Below are 17,110 nucleotides of genomic sequence, written 5' to 3'. Positions count from 1 at the left end.
TGTTGATTGCACTCTTACCTGGAACTTGAATGGCCATTTGCCGTCTCAGGGCAGCAGCAGCAGCTGCTTGGGGGGCTGAAATGGTGACAGAGGGACTTGGTGCCCCATGTTTCACAGTTTTGGTTGCAAGCATTGTGCTGTCGGCCCCTTGTGGAACAATTTTGCTGGTAGATGTAGATACTGATTAAAAAAAAAAAATAGGAAGAAGTTTGGATTTAAATAAGAATACTGGTGAAGACAAAGGAAAATCTCATAGCTAAAATGATAACTGTTCCCTTAAAGGATGCAGGAGTAGAGAATGAAGCACAAGAAATGTATATATTTCTAGGAACTTGTGTAGAAGAGTCTCAAGCAGAGGCTGGAATTCTGAGTCTGTATTTCCCATAAATTCCACTCAGTCAATATCTTTAACACTGCCCTCTTCAGAAATGATGAAACGGAGGCTCAAAGTCATCAAATGGTCTACCCAGAGTCACACGAGTCAGTGGTAGAGCAAAGCTTTGTTCTTCAACTTCTAGTCCTCCCTTGATGCCACACTGCTTCTTGACTGCTTCAGTGTCCAAGGTTTTAGTGTGCATGTCCTTTTTAACCCATGGGAGCTTACTGATAAGACCACTTCTATTAGAAGTCACCTGTAAGGATACTCCTAACTGTAGCTGATTGTTTTGGTACAGAGGACAGAACAGTCCCTTTAGTGGGGTAAAAACATAAAAATGAAAATACACACCTTGGCTTGCTCCTGAGAGAGCAAGTAGCAAGTCCACAGGCTATAACTGAGACATGCTAAGACATGAGAAGTGTGTTCACGCACTGAAATTTGCCTTTCTTTTCCTGAATGCTGATTGTTCTGTTTACTTTGTTGGTTAAAAAGGCCTTAAGGTCAGCTGACACCAGAAGGTCAAGAAACAGGCAATATAGCATCACTGAAAGAATAGCAGAAGCAAAGCTTCACTCTGTCATTTACTGGTTGTGTAACACTGGGTGATGTACTTTATGTCCCTGAGCTTCAGTCTCATCATCTTTAAAAGGGAGATATCAGGCCCGCCGTACCTACCTCCTAGTGTTGTTGAAAGAGATCAAGTAAGCAACAGCACTTTGTAAAAGGGGACACAAATGGAAGGTACTGGCATCATTAGTCTGAGGAGTTTGACAATAATAAATCAAAAGGGGCAGGCTGTGACTAAAAATCTCTCTATATGGTGACATCACATCAAAGACTTATTAATAGAAGAAAAATAAGCTAGATCATTGTTTACTTACTTAAACCTCCTACCAGACTAGGAGAAGAGCTGAGTGGCTGATGAGTTTTTGTGAAAGGAGGAGCCTGAGGCAAGAGGGTGGGCTGAATAGAAGACGTGCGAACCACTGGGGCATGTTGACGGACTTGGACCGTCACATCCTCATCTTTGTATGCAATCTGTGGATCATCATTCTCCAGGGACTGGGAAATGGAAGATGTGGAGCTCACTTCATCCAAATCTTCATAATATCTCTGAGACAGGAAGGCTGATCGGGAGAGACTGGCTAAAAAAAAAAAAGGCCAAAACAAGGGACAACTTTAGGTAACTAAAGCATGCCAAAAGGAATCTCCACTGATAAGGGTGAAAAATCTGATTCTGGAGACAAAAGATTGGGGTTCAAAATTTGTTTCTTCTACTTACAATGTGTGATATTGGATCTCTGAGCTTCACTTTTGCCATTTTTACAGCAGGGGATTAGGGTGAATCAGGGAATCTCTAAAGTTTCCTCCAGTTTACTCTAAAGTATATGAACTATGATGAGGAAAACATTTCAACGACTATTTCAAGTGGTAGCAGCTGCTGCTGTCACTTGCAAATTAGGCCAATTTTAGGTCTTAGCTCTGCTATGAAAGCCCCCAGCTGCGGGGGAGAAGTGTGTTCTGACTATCAAATAAATAAAACAAAAGAGAAAGTGAGAGACAGAGTGAGTGATGGACTAACAGCCTGCAAACAAGGGGCTTCAGAGGAAAGTTTTCACAGGTAGAGCAGTAATAAGCCAGAAAAGGAACAGATCAGTTTCCCTGGTGGTGTGGAGAGGCTCAGAGAGGATGTTTCTGTAAGCTGGCAATGTTGCTTTTTAAGAACAGCACCATGAAGAGGTGGGAATCGAATGTCCTGAGTCCAGATTGTCTCAAATAGTTTAACTGGACTCACACAAAAAAAGTTTCTATGGAAATGGACCCTTTGAATCAGAGTAATGAATGAAAATCACTAGCCTCAAGATCTTGCTCTCCTTGAAGGTGCTCCCCAACCCAGACAATCTGCAAAGCGGATACCAAACAACCCTGGCCCTCTCTGGAAGCTATATCACTTGAACAATGAAGTTCAAACCCAGTGAGTGACACCTAGTAGAACTATAAGAAGAAGCTGAATAGGGAAAGAGGTTAACTACAGATTTCTTTTTCATACATTTACTTAGTATTCACTAATGAGCTTTCACTTCAAAGAAATACCACTCTAGCACCTCATTTGTCCTGGCATGTGCACAGATAGCACCACAGCTAAGCACTAGGCTGAAGGGACAGGGTGTGAATGCCCACAGAGATCAAGAGAAGAGGCAGATGCTTCTGCTGGAGACTTGTTACCTTAGTGAGTGAGGCTCAGCAAAGGACCTAGGCTATAATGCTTCCAGCCAATATTCCTAAAGCCAAGGAAGGCAGTAGTAACACCAGCTAATAACCTTAACTCATAACCTTCCACAAGCCTCAGTAAACCAAGGGCTACCAACACTGCTTGTCTTGAATAACAGGTCTGTTTCTCAATTAGTCTCCTTCCTTTTTGAGGCTACTCCTCCATCGTGGGGAGGAGACAGGGATATCCCAAGAGGCAGCAGCAGCAGCATTTACTTCTCAAGGGAGAGTGTCTGGATCTGCTGCAGAAGCAATGGCGACTATCAACTTGCTCCTCTCTGCTGCCACCATTGCCAAGGCTGCAACCAGCTTCCTGACACCTGGGTGGACAAAAGATCTCATGCAATTACTATTCTACCTAAGTCCATCTGCTATCAAACATATAAAAAGGTCTAGCATCACATTGTAACTGGGAACCAAGCCATCCAAGAAAACTGACTTTTCTTAGAATCTACCTCACTTTTGGAGAGCAGCTTCATTCTGAAGCTGAAGTTGATTTTGGTTAAGACAACAAGGAATACACATTTCACTCTCAGTAGAGAATCACAGAATGAGTAAAAGCCACAAAGTTTCAATATATTTGACTACAAACTCCATGGGGAAGATAACTTTAAGGATATGTCATGAATGCTTCTTTGTACAATACATCCAGAACATTCAACTTCTGACAGTTACTAGATGTGTGACTTTGGACAAGTCAGTCAACCCTCCCTGAGTCTTGGTTGCCTCATTAGTAAAATGAAGGGCTTGAGTCAGATGGCCTCTGAAGTCTCTTTTGGCTCTAGATCTATGATCACATAAACAGCCCTTAATGAGATTTCTTTTTTTTTTTTTTTTTTAACACCGAGTTTCTTAGTTTATTGTATAAACAAACAGGAAGGCTATAATTACATCTACAGATCAATAGCATACACATATGCAACCCACCCCCCATGAAGAATTACAATATCTAAATACCCAATTCAAAGTAAAGCATGTTTTAGCTTTTACTTAATAACTAAAACGTATAAAACCACACACGAACGTATTTCGTTGTTCAGCCTTTAGGAAAGCCTACTTAGCACAAAATTACATAATAAAGACAAATTATGAGCACATAATAGGGATCTTCAAATATTTTAAAGTTCTATGGAAAATGATTAGTCTATTTATTTTGTTTGTCCCAAGTGAGCAGACCTAATATACAATGAAAAGTTAAAGTAGATAAAATGAATGAGTTCACTGACACAATACCAGCAATAGCAGGTTGAATCATCATGCATCAGAGCTATTATACAAGGTTGTCCCAGAAACTTTAGTGCTGTTCTAAGCTTTAATAGCTTCAGAAGTATACATGCCACAAACTTACAAAAAAAATTTAAAGTCAATTATTTACAGCTTAACATATTGATACTTATTAAAATTCAATATAACCACCATCTTGTGCTATACACTGCTCTAGCCGATTTTCAAACTTTGTGAAAACTTTCATCAGCTGCTGCTCTGTGACTGAGAGAATTGCATTTGTAATCCTTGCCTTAAGATCATCCAAAGAACAAGGTTTTGATGCATATACAACAGTTTTGACATAACCCCACAAGAAAAAATCTAATGGAGACAGATCTGGTGATTGAGGTGGCCAATCAAGAGGACCTCCTCTACCAATCCACTGATCTGAGAAAGTGTCATCCAGGAACTGCTGTACAGGCAATGAATGACAACAGGATGGCCCATCATGTTGAAAGATGGTGCTATTTAACAGATATAACCTCTGCAGCTCAGGAATGAAAAAATTCTGAAGCATGGCTAAGTAAGATTCGCCACTGACTGTAGACTCTTCAAAAAAGAAAGGACCAATAACACACGCCTTCCTGATGGCACACCAAACATTAACTTTCGGGGAATCTGTCTCATGTTGCCAGACTTCCTGAGGTTTTTCCGTGCCCCAAATACGACAATTATGGCGATTAACTATGCCACTTATGTGGAAAGTGGCTGCATCAGAAAAAGTCAATTTGCCCAGAAGGTCACTGGAATTTTCCATTTTTGACTTCATCACTTGACAGAAGTCTAACCTTGCATAGTAATCTTCTTCTTGCAGCATCTGAATAGTTGTAACTTTGTAAGCACACTTATGTAGCTTCACAGTTAATATCCTGTGCACAGTGGTCTTCGGAATGTTCCGTTCAGCAGACACCCGGCGCACTGATTTTTGGGGATTCTGTTCAAATGCCCTCTCAATTTCAGCCACAGTCTCTTCACTTGCTCGACGTCTCCCAGATCTAGGCTTGTCAAGAATTGAGCCAGTTTCCTTGAATTTTTTCATCCAGTTGTTAATTAAATTTCTGTGGGGAGCTTCCCTCTTATAATGGGAGGCGAATTTTCTTCTTACTGCTGTTGTGGACTTGAGTTCAGCTAACCAGAGAACACAGTTGACTTTTTCTTCAATGTATGCCATCTTCAATCAGAGGGACTTTGCCACGGGGCGGGCGGATGGACGGGCGGGCGGCGGCCGCCGCTTTGCATAGTGGGCCGGGCCGCGCCGGGAGTGCAGGGTCGGGCGGGCACCGCTCGCTTCCTCGGCGGCCTCGCCCGCCAGCCCGCGGCCGGGCCGGGCCCGGGCCGAGCGGAGGCGCCGCTGCGGCCAGGCCGGGCCGGCACGGCGCGGGGGGTGGGCACTGCCGGGGGCTGGCCGCGGCTCCGCCTCACTGTTGGGCCAGCGCCGCCATCTTGTCCTCGGCGGAGATGGCTTCTGGGGTGTGTGGGTTCCCGCGCCCGCCCCACTTCGCGCCCGCCCCCCGCCCCCCTCCCGTTCGCCCCCCGGCACTCTCTCCGGCCTCTGACGGGCCTGGGGGGAGGCGGTCGGGCCGCCGATTTCTAAAGGGCGGGAGAGGCGGCCATGAGATTTCTTAAATAAAAAAAAGTGAATGAGACTTGGATGAATTTCTCATCTCATTTTATAGGTACTCCCTCCAAAGCTTCAGATCACAACTTTTTTGGGGTAGCTAGGTGGCACAGTGAATACAACACCGGCACTGGCCTCAGGAGGACCTGAATTCAAATCCGATCTCAGACATTTGATACTTACTATCTGTGTGACCTTGGGCAAGTCACTTAACCTCAATTGCCTTGTCTCCTCCCTTCAAAAAAACAAAAAACAAAGGGCTCTCATCCTGTGTGCTTTTTGTCCATGTCATAGGATCACCAATCTAGAGAGTACTGCACCTTAGAGGTCATCCATTTCAACCCCCTCATTTTATAGATGAGGAAGCTTAGACTGAGGCAACTTAAGTGACTTGTCCATGGTCAGACAGTAAGCACTGAAAAGAGTATTTGAATCCAGGTCCTCTGATTCTAAAGCCAGGGCACTTTTCCATCTCACCACTTGGGGTCTATGCAATATGCTGGGGACTTTCTGCTACATCTCTTAAAAGTGTGTCAATAACAAGTGAACTGTCTACAATCATACATTACATGAATGATCCACCTCCTTTCTGGTCAGAAATCTCTGAGATATCAACTCGATATGCTTCTCCTATGCAATTCTTTGTGGTAGCAAGTAATTGCCTATTCATGTCCAACATGAGCCCATCCTTTTCTTCTAGTGAATGACTACTTTAATTTTTCATAAATTGAGGCCTTCTGTGGTTCGAAGGCTTGAAGTATCATAGTAATAACGATGGTGTTAAAAAACTGATTTTTGTTTCAGAAATACATTTGAAATCATTAAAACAATCACATAATTTCCCAAAGGCCTAGTCCTCTCTTTTCCTTCTGTTCAATTCTGAAGCCAGTTCACTGTACATCCACAATGTCTGCCTAAGAGATATGTACTGATGGACCAAACTACAATATACAATTGTAGGAAGCTACATATTATAGTCTGGAAAATAGACATCCTTCATTCACTTGACTTCCTATGTGGTTAATTAAGCTGAGTTCATCTGCGTAATTATGGCTCTCAACAGACTCTGAAGAGGGGGATTTTTTTTTTAACTTTCTTTATATCCCCAGCATTTAAAACAGTGCCTGGCAGGTGCTTAAATAAATACTTCCTAACTTTCATTTATTTTGGAGGCTCTGCAGTGTTCTAGGGCTTAATGCCAAACAGGATCATCTTCCCAAACAGGATTATTTGGAAGTGTTCACCATCTATGTATGGGGAATCCTCTCAATTTGTACTCTGACCAAGAGAGTCTCCATGATAGTGGTGGACTAATTTAGCAAGTATACCTCCTTCTATTTTATTCTTTACATTAAGAAGGTTAAATAATCTATTGTTTCATTTTTTAAAGGAATCTTGTATGACTTTGATATATATATGGGAAGTGCCTCCATTATTAGATTGTGAGCTATCTGAGGGCAGGGACTGTCTTTTGCCCCTTTTGTATCTCTAATGCTTAGCACAGTACCTGGTATATGGTAGGCTCTTAATGTTTGATTGACTGATTAAGGAGGACAGCCTTTAGGGAAGCATTTTGCTCTATTAAATAAAATTGTTTTTTATAGTCAACAAACATTAAATACAGTAGAGTCTTATATTTTCTATCCCTCTCAGTCAACAATATTAAGGCTGTAGTCTTCTATAAAATATGTTTTATCAAAGTCTGCCTGTTCCTTTCCACACCTCCATCATGTAGGATATAGCCAATATTTGTGTAGATTACTCCTATGAAGATTTTGTAGAGATGGGAAAGTAGGAAAATGGGTTGGTAATTACTATTATTTCCTCAAGTGATTTTTTTTTCCAGTAACAAGGTATATGGTTTTTTTTCCAAGTACTTAATATCCTCCTTTCTTTAACATATCTTGGGAACTAATCCCTCAACACCAGAAAAATTAGTTGCCTTGAGCACAGATCTCCTCTGTGGATATTTGGCCTAGTCTAGCTGCTATTCCTATGTTTTCTTTAATGCCATTTCTACTTCCTTATGTAGCACAGTGAGGGGTGATGTTTGAGTCAAAAAGTGGCAGTTTCACAGTCGATGAAGAAAAGAGTTGGTTATTGCTATTATAAAAGATCTTTTCTATTTTTCACCTTTTCTGTTGTTTTCTTTATTTCATCACTAAAGGTTTTCAGGATGTTTTGAATTAATTGCATTAAACTTTCTATAAACATGTGTTTTCTTGTGCCTTCTTGCTGTTTTATTAGAGTTATACTGTTTATTACCTTCCAGGATAATTTGCAAAGGAGCTTATATTCTAAACTTGTGTTTAAAACTGTTGCTCACTGCCATATTTCCATTTGGTAAGGGGATCAAGTGTTGGCTGGCTAAGGTAGTTTCTAGGTTCTTTAGGTTTCCCTCTTATGAAGGCTAATTTTTCATGACTGGTTTCCTTAGGATGTCTATCCAGTGATAGTCTATCAATGTTGTTTATCTACAGTTGTTATCTATGTTGTCTATCTATCTATCTATTTTATCCATTACTCCATGTCATATTTTACTCTTTCTTCTAATTAGGTATTAATTCTGACCTTTTCTTTAGCATGTCACTGATTGATTTCAAAATCATTTCCATGCTGATAATCAGTTATTTCCCATTTGCCAAAATGTAATCTATTTCATTTTTGGAGCAGTTATTTGGTGCTTGTCATGCCCAATACCTTCCGATTCTCTTCCTGAAAGATTGTTTAAGTTCTAGGTAAAAGGAGACTAGTCTGTGAGTCTCTCACCTCTCAATTTTTACTCCTGAACCATGTTTTGTAATACATTTTTAAACTCTCTTTCTCTAAGTTCATCTTTGCAATAAAGTCACAGAGTACTAAACTCTACTGATTTAACTTAGAGTGTCTTATCCATCTCCTCATTCTTTACAAATTATGCTTATGTACAGGTTCCAATTGTCTTTAAAGTGGTCTTTTTTGGCAAATGTTTATTCTGAGTACTACAATCTGAAATCAAATGTCCCATGAAATATTTCACGTTGTCTGTGGATGCACAATAAAACCAACTCTACCAACTCTTTCATCTGTCATTTGTCTTTCAGATAAGAACCTGTGAACCATCCATCCTTTTAGCTGTGATTTTCTTTTGTCTTCCTAGTTTCATTATGTGGAAAACATCAAGATTGACAATTCACTTCCTCTAGTAGTACATCCACTCAGTCCTTGGATAAGGAAGGATCCAGTACCATTTGGAATACTAACAACTAAGACCATGTTTATAGACTGTCTGAATTTGAGATTTGTGAAGTTTTTTAAAAAAGATTCTGACAACTGCATTTCAGTATAAATGGTTTCCTTTGTAATCCTATATATTTTATTTTATGCATTAAAAAAGATTATTTGAAGAAGGGGATTATTTGAAGAAGGATCATAAGTGTTGCCAGACAACCAAAGTGATCCATGATACACAAAAGGTTAAGAGCACCTGGTTTTAAATATTTGATTCTTAGCATCCCCTGCTGTATTTTTTTTCAATATTTTTCAATACTCTGCCAGTATCACTGCTACAAAAATGGAAGAAGACCGCACATGAATGAAGGTTAGTTTATATTTTTCTTTCCATCACATGTTGCCATTACAATAGAATTTGTAGTCATGTGGCCCAGACTATTGGTGATGGTCATCTATCTCCTTATTTAGCTAGGCTGGTACTTACACATGGAAAACAGAACTTTGCTAGGGCAGTACTATATGCCAGTTGTTACTAAAATTATAAATGGACATTCAACACTTACATGATAATTTAAATAGCTATCTATGCTCTATGATTTTAAAAAACAAGGAAGGAAACCTCAAGGCATACTAACTTTTTTATGGTTATTGAGCTAGATTACTACTGAAAAAAACTAACCCAGCACAGTAAAATCAAATTTAGAAAATCAAGACTAACTTCTCTTTAGTTTTCTTCAATTACTGAGTAAGACTTGTAAGTATAAACAGGAGTTCTGACTACAAACAAGATTGTCAAAGAAAATGGTAGATTCTTATTTTAGATCTGGAATGAAGTTGTATATGAATATAGGAAGCAAAGTGGAAATGTTAAATTATCCAGATAATTGAAAGGCAGGAAAAGTTTTTATTCAATTTTCTGCAGTTTTTAGGTAAATATTTCTTCAGACTGAATTCTCAGTGGCTATCATTTAGTGTATGTAAACTCTATTTCTTATTTTGTCTCAGATCCAGACAGACAAGTAAGTTCTGTACTGTATACCCTCCCTCCCTCAACAACAGACATTTTCTTTCTAGCCAAAACATTCTCTTCATCCCCTACGAAAAGAATTCAAAGGACATTCATTAAGATCTATGTTTAAGGTCCTATTCTAAATCTATGCTATTCTGTAGCTCTGGTTTTCCAATTTATGAAAAGTTGTGTCTACCTGGTGCAGTAGATCTTATTGGTGGGGTCTTCCTCTTGGCCAAAAAATTCCTCAGCTGTGCCTGTTTCACAGGGGACAGTTTAGCTGCAAGAAATCATATGAACCTGTAAATGCTCAAGAGTCAGTTCAAAAGTATATGCAGAACATAAAACAGTATTAGAAAAAAAGATGAAAGAGGAATTTTCTTACCTGGTATTTTGGGTAGTGGTTTGGTGTGAGATTCGATGGTGGTTTTCATTAAAGCATTGCGCAGGCTCTCAAGGTCACTGTCAAAGCTGAAAAAAAGGCAGAAGACCATACAGAATTATACTATGCATTGAGAAGTCAATTCAGCTTATGGCAGGCACCTACTCTGTGTTAGACACTGGGGATATAAAGACAAAAAACAGTTATCTTTCCTCAAAGAATGTATGTAGATATGGGTGCAAGAGTTACAACATGTACAAAGAAAAGTAAATCCAAGAGTCATCCAAAATAGCAAGTAATTGGGTTGGGGAGGGGGGCAGTGGGATGGGGGTGGGAGAAAGAGACTAACTACTAGGAGAATCAGGAAAGGCCTCATGTAGGAGGTGCCACTTGAGCTAAATCTTGAAAAGATCTAGGGGTACCAAGAACTGGAGATAAGGAGAAAGAATGTTCTAGGCACAGGAGATAGGCTTTTCAAAGGCAGATGTGAGATACAATGTGTATAGGGCACCGCAAAAAGGTCTGATGGCCTGGAACTCAAAACACAGTAAGGAGTGATCACCTAGAAAGAAGCTGCAGCATGAATGTGAAGGGTCACATAAATGGGTTTAAATTTAACCCTAGAGGTAACAGAGAGCCACTAATCCTTCTTGAGCCAAGGAGTTTATTTTCCCATTAAGTAACTGAATGTGATATAAAGGGAACCAAAAGTGTAGAATTATCAGAAACTACTGGCCCCACCACCTGCAACAGTGAAGCTAGAGAGGTGGAGCAGCAGACATAACATGAGCTCTCCCTCCTCCACTCCCAGGTTCTCCAAACAGATTTAGAAAACACACCACACCTAACAGTGATAGGCAAATTAAAGGGAAAAAACCCATTTTTTTTCCAGCCCAGGTTGGCATAGGGAGACAAAGAGGTGTATGCAAAATGGCAGTGTCGGGTCTGGGCTAGCAACATGCTTCAAAGCATTCTAGCTCAAGAGGAGACTGCAACGGGGCAAAAAGTGGTCCTAGATCCAGCAGAGAGAACCCTAAACTTACATAGGGTACAAAAGGGGGGCCAGCTGGTAGCTCTAATTCATTACCCACTTGTGGGTCATATATCGAAGATGAACTAAGGAGACTTGCACTTAGCAATAGCATTCCAAGTTGAATGGCAGTCACTGGCCCTATGCTATGTACTAAGCAAGAAGTAAATTTAGAAGCAAGTGGTAGTGGTATGGTTCTGACACCAAGAGGAGAACATAGTCTCATTTCTAGCTTTTTGCTCAATCTGAAGCCTACAGAAGAATAACCAGGGCAGATATTCCAGCCCAAAGGGAAGTCTACTACTCTATCACTCTGAATCAACAGAGCTTTCCAACTAGATGGTTGTGGCTGAATCTAGCAGCAGTCTACCAGAATTCCAACTGGACCAAGTTGGTTGCTCAGATTCAAAACCCAGGACAGGAAATTGTACAACTGAGGCTGCTGGGGCAGCAATCAGACTTTGCTCTGGATCAGAACACTAAATGCACTGAAAACACAACACTCAATATCCCAAGAAAGCACCAGCAGGCCCAGCAAAGACATTCCTTCCAGAAGGGTGAAGAGCCCAGCCCTAACAATATGTCCTTTCATAGCCAGAAAATAAGCAGGAAGAATCATCAAACAAAAAAGAATCCTAACATAAAGTTATTACGGTGACAAGGACACTCAATTCACAAAGAAGAGAATGACATCTACAAGTAAAGCTAAAAGGAAAACATGGCTTAGACATGAATTCAATTAGAATTCCTGGGAAAGAGTTTAAAATTGTTTTTCTAAATGAAATAAGAGTGTTAGATGACCAAAAAAAAAAAAAAAAAAAAGGAAATGGGAAAGGGAATTAACAGTTTGGCACAAGAAGTACAAAACCTTGCCTAAGCAACAAACTACCTGACAAAATAGAAGCTAATGACTCCATTAGACAAGAAATATTAAAACAAAATTTAAAGACTAAACAAAATAGAAGAAAATGTAAGGTATCTTATAGCAAAAAAAAAAAAAAAATCCACCCCTAAAACAAACACCCTCCCCCACAAAAAAGTCTAACTCAGAAAACATATCAAGGAGAATTTAAGAATCATTGGCATACCTGAAAGTCATGATGACCCACTCCCCTTCCCTGAAAAAAGAGCCTAGACATTGCACTTCATGAAATCTTAAGAAAACTGCTCAGATCTCTTAGAACTAGAGGCAAAGTAGATAAAGAAAGAATCTAACAGTCAATCCTCCTGAAAGAATCCCCCAAATGAAAACTCTCAAGAGAATTATAGGTAAAATCCAGAGCTTTCACATCAATGAAAAAAATACTGCAATGAAAAAAATACTGCAATAGCCAGAAAGAAAGAATTCAAGTACTAAAGGAGCCACAGTCAGGATATCACACATGATTTAGTAGCCAACATTATAAAAAAGCCAAGAGCTTGGAATATAATATTCCAGAAGACAAAGGATATAGGGTCACAATCCAGAATAAATTATCCAGCAAAACTGAGTCTAATCTAATGGGGGGAAACAGATCTTAAATGAAATAGGGGAAACCCAACCATTCCTGATGAAAAAACCTGAGCTATGTAGAAAATCTGACTGCAAATGAGAACTCAAGAGAAAGATGAAAAGGTAAACATGAATTAACTAAACAAGGATAAACTGTTTATATTCTAAAAATGGAGAGATGATACCTAAGTTTCCTCAGAACCCTACCAACATCAGGGGGTACAGAGGGAGTCTAATTAGACAGAAGACCTGGGAGTGGTTATATGAAATCTTGATTATATTAAAAAAGAGAGGAAAGGAGTGGAAAGAGGAAAGGAGAGTAAGGTTGGGAAAACTGGCTCACTTCAATGGGTTACTAGCAGTATATATAAACAAGGACAAAGAGGAGGAGAGGCTGATATCTGAACCTCACTCTCATCTGAACTAGTCAAAGGAGAGAAGAATACATACACATAACTGGGTAAATAAATACATTTTACTCAACAAGGAAAGAGGAGGGAAAGGGAAGAAAGGAGGAGTAGAAGTTAGATAAAAGGAGGATTTAATCCTGTGCAAAACAAACTCTAACTAAGGATGTTCAAAAAATATTTATAACTCTTTTTGCAGTGACAAAGAATTGGAAATTGAGGGAGTGCCTATCAATTAAGGAAAGGCTAAACAAGTCATGGTATACAAACGTGTTGGTTTCAGAGAAACCTGATAAGACTATTATGGACTAATGCAGAGTACACTGAGCAGAACCACAACAATTTATACAATGATAACAATATGGTAAATACAAATAACTTTGAAAAACTTCAAAACTCTGATCAGTGTAATGGTCAACTATGATCCCAGTGGATTCATAAGAAAACTTAACTACTGATGTCTTGATAAGAGGTAAAATAAGGATTCAAAGCATAGAATGAAATATTTCTTTGTTCAATAAAGGAATTTCTTTTGCTTGACTATTCATCTCTATAATAGGGGTTTAATTTTTCTTATTTAGGAGTTGGTGGTGGGAGGTAAACATGGTAGATTTTTGTTAACTGAAAAAATTTTTAAATAAAGAACTGGTTATATTAAAAAAAACCAAAAAAACAAATGAGGAAGCAGATAAAATTCTAAGTTAGTTGTTTCCAATCTGTAGGTTCAGAACCTTGAGTTGTGTGTGTGTTGGGGGGTAGAGTTTGTATAGTTCAAGGGCCCCAGGAATCCATATTCATAAGAAATTCTACAAATAAACAAAAATATTATTCACCATATGCAAATATAATATGTGAGGTAGCAAGGTGGTGTGTTGGATAGAGCACTGAATCTGAAATCAGGAAGACCTGAATTCAAATCTAGCATCAGACACCTATTAGCTGTGTGACTTTGAGCAAGTTACTTAAATCTTTATTTGCCTCAGTTTCCTCATCTGTAAAATGAGGATAATAATAGCACCTACCTCAAGGTTGTTGTGCAGATCAAATGAGATAATAATTGTAAAGCGCTTAGCACAGTATCTGGCACACAGTACACACTATACAAATGTCAGTTATTATTGTTAGCTATTAGACACTGGTACGATGAAATACAAATCAATGTAAAAGCATTACTGAATTCATAGTGGCTTTTTGTAATCACATAATTTCATAATCAATAGGTAACTAATATTATGACTACTATCAAGTGGCATGGGGAAGGTGATACACAATTTTTCTTTAATTTAAAAGAAACTCACTGGAAAAGGTTCAAAGCTACTATTTCAAGTTAAGAATGGTATACTGAATGAATAAAAATAAATTGTTATAATAAATTCATCTATCACATAAGAAATCTCCACTAAATTCTTTAAATCTGATTAAAAAAAGAATCAAAAGATGCTATTTGGAGGGCTTCTGATGGTATTTTTATAAAGCAAGATATCAACCCATCCCATCATTGCGTTCCTTTAAATTGCAGCATAATTACAGAACAAATGAATGCCACACAGAATACGTAAGCTGAAGCCTCTGATAAAAGCTACTGAGGAGGTACTCTCTTCCTGTTAGCCATCTGTCTCATGTAATCCTTCACTACACAATTCTGGAAAGAATCTGGAAAGATTTCCACTCCACTCCCTGTTTACCCACATACCTCTGAGTGTTACTCTGAGAAGGGCTCTCATTGGGTATGCTCCACTGAGAGGTTTGGTTATAAAGTCGGAGCTGCTGTAAACTGTCCACTAGGTGATTCAACCTCTTCCTCTGCTGGTTGATTATTTCCCGGTTATTGGCAAGAGTGTTAAATAGTGTCTCTCTCTCTGGAACAAGCAAGCGCCTGTTGACAGTAATAGGAAGGAAACCTTTAAAATTTTAAAGATGACAGGATTACTCTATGACAATCATGCACCAAATGATTTTATATTTCATTGTATTTTCCAGTCTCCTTTCTCTCCCACTCCTCCCAACTGCTTCATGTTCCCCGAAACCAATTATCCTCAAATAGTCTAGAGCTGGCTGAATGTCTCCCTAGATGGGGAGGGGGGGGGGTGGAAGTGTTGTCAGTTATCACTTCCCAGTTGAGTATTTCAGGGAGGCCAAGGAAACATTTAGAGAAGGGATTAATGGAGGCACCAACTAGAATATCTGAAAGATGTAATACAGGACAGAGAAGGGGCCATCATTAAAGGAAATAAAGAGTGGTCTGTCATACTATGAACACGCACTTTTGTTTCTTCTTTTCTTCCAGATGTCTGTCCCACTCCAGGTCTAGAACATCATTCACATCTTGGACAGCAAACTTAACATACTGATGAAGACGCCGAATTTCCTACCAAGAAACAAATTCTTAAAACAAAGATAGATGACTCATTTTTCAGGTGGAACAGTAGCTCAAATTAAGGCAATTTTAAAGAGGAACAGCAAAATACCTATAATGTTTCCAAAAGACAGGAATCTGAATGTGTTGTACAGAGAAAACCCCAGAATCTCAGAAGGTCTCTAGTCCAACCCATACCCGAACAAAAATCTTTTCAATAACTCCCTAACAAGTGGCATCTAGCCTTCATTTGAAAACCTCAGAGTATCTACTTCCTCCTGAGTAAGCCCATTCCACTTTTAGATAGTTATTATGGTTGAACAGTTTTCCCTTACACTGAATTAAAATCTCCCCTTTTTCAACTTCTACCTATTGCCACTATTCTGCCCTCTGAGATCAAGCAAAGCAAGTCTAATCATATGGAAGGAACAATACATAATGAGTCTTAACTCATTTTAATTTAATTCAATTCAAATTAATTAATTCAATTTAACTCAAAAATATTAAGCATCCATGCAAGGCATTATGTTGATGCTAAAGACACAAAAACTAAAGTAAAAGTTCTGCCCCAATCCAAAGAACTAACATTCTCCTGGGGAATACACAATGTTCACAGACAAAAACAAAATACAAAGAAACACAGAGGCAAAAAGTGTGGGGGACCCTTTATCAGAGTTTGACTATTCATATAAAACCTTATAACTAATATAAAAAATAATTCTAGGGAAACATTTCATCTGATTTTTGAGATGGGATGGTACAAAAGGAGGGGAAATAAAAAGGATATCTGTTCCTGAACATCTAAGGAGAGACTCATAGTAATGGAAAGAAACTTACCTGGAAAGGGCCTTGAAAACATCCCTTTGAGCTTTGCTCAAAGAATCTGGAGGGGGCCTACAGCATCAAATCTAAATCGACTTCCCTACTTTTTCTACTCAATGCTCCTGGTTCTGAGCACAGAGGACAAGAAGAACAACTCTGATCTCTCAATCACATGATAATTCTTTTCTTTTTAACACCCTTGGGAATCCTGTCTTGACTTGAGAGTTGTTTCTTTAAAGAGTAATACAGAAAGCTAAGGTTTCAACCTTCATATTGAAAACACTAAGCTACAAGCCATTCAGTGACCTAATATGATTAGCTACTAAACTGATGGGCAGGACACTGTTCTTTCTCTCTGTGGTAAGCACCCGTGAATTTTGCAGAGTAAGTGCGTAATAAATGTTTGATAAATGAATAAGGAGGTTATAGCACAGTCGAAACAAGGTCCCAAGTTTCTTCTAACATGGAACAGAAATATACAGATATAAACATTTAGACAAAAGAAAAGACCACCAAAAGAGAGCAGGTAGAGAAGCAAACTAACAAGCAGAGAGCTGATGATGTGACAGGTTTCAAGAATAAAAAGACTCAAAAGACAAGAATGAAAAGCAGCTGGGCAGCATGTACTAAAGAGCCAGTCCACCTAGGGCTGGCCATATGAATAAATGGGTGTGATTTAAGAGGGGAGGGGGCTCTTGTCAAAAACACTCACACACAGTTTTCTGGTGCAAATGCCTGGTTGAATGAAGGCAGGCTGCCCAGTTCCCCCTCACCTACTACAGGAAAACCTTGAAAGTCATGTTAGACCAAATGATCAAGAAATCTACTAAGAAGTGACTGAGTGATTTCTTCCCCAGAACTGTAC

At 39.1% G+C, this 17,110-nt stretch overlaps 1 protein-coding gene across 4 annotated transcripts in view; it reads right to left on the bottom strand.

Annotated features, from left to right (window-relative positions):
* The window catches only part of NUP214 (nucleoporin 214), a 101,109-nt gene that overhangs the window by 50,606 nt on the left and 33,393 nt on the right, over window positions 1-17,110 (bottom strand). For all 4 annotated transcript variants that reach the window (XM_072632745.1, XM_072632746.1, XM_072632743.1 and 1 more), the window contains exons 18-23: window positions 15,332-15,435; window positions 14,761-14,943; window positions 10,142-10,227; window positions 9,953-10,036; window positions 1,261-1,524; window positions 19-180 (exon numbers count right to left, since the gene is read on the bottom strand). In XM_072632745.1, the coding sequence (XP_072488846.1) occupies window positions 19-180; window positions 1,261-1,524; window positions 9,953-10,036; window positions 10,142-10,227; window positions 14,761-14,943; window positions 15,332-15,435 (883 nt within the window). The remainder of the gene's footprint in view (window positions 1-18; window positions 181-1,260; window positions 1,525-9,952; window positions 10,037-10,141; window positions 10,228-14,760; window positions 14,944-15,331; window positions 15,436-17,110) is intronic.

This window comes from Notamacropus eugenii, chromosome 1, assembly GCF_028372415.1.
Source record: "Notamacropus eugenii isolate mMacEug1 chromosome 1, mMacEug1.pri_v2, whole genome shotgun sequence".
In the NCBI taxonomy this organism is placed as follows: domain Eukaryota; kingdom Metazoa; phylum Chordata; class Mammalia; order Diprotodontia; family Macropodidae; genus Notamacropus; species Notamacropus eugenii.
This window is presented reverse-complemented; position numbering and strand designations above follow the sequence as displayed.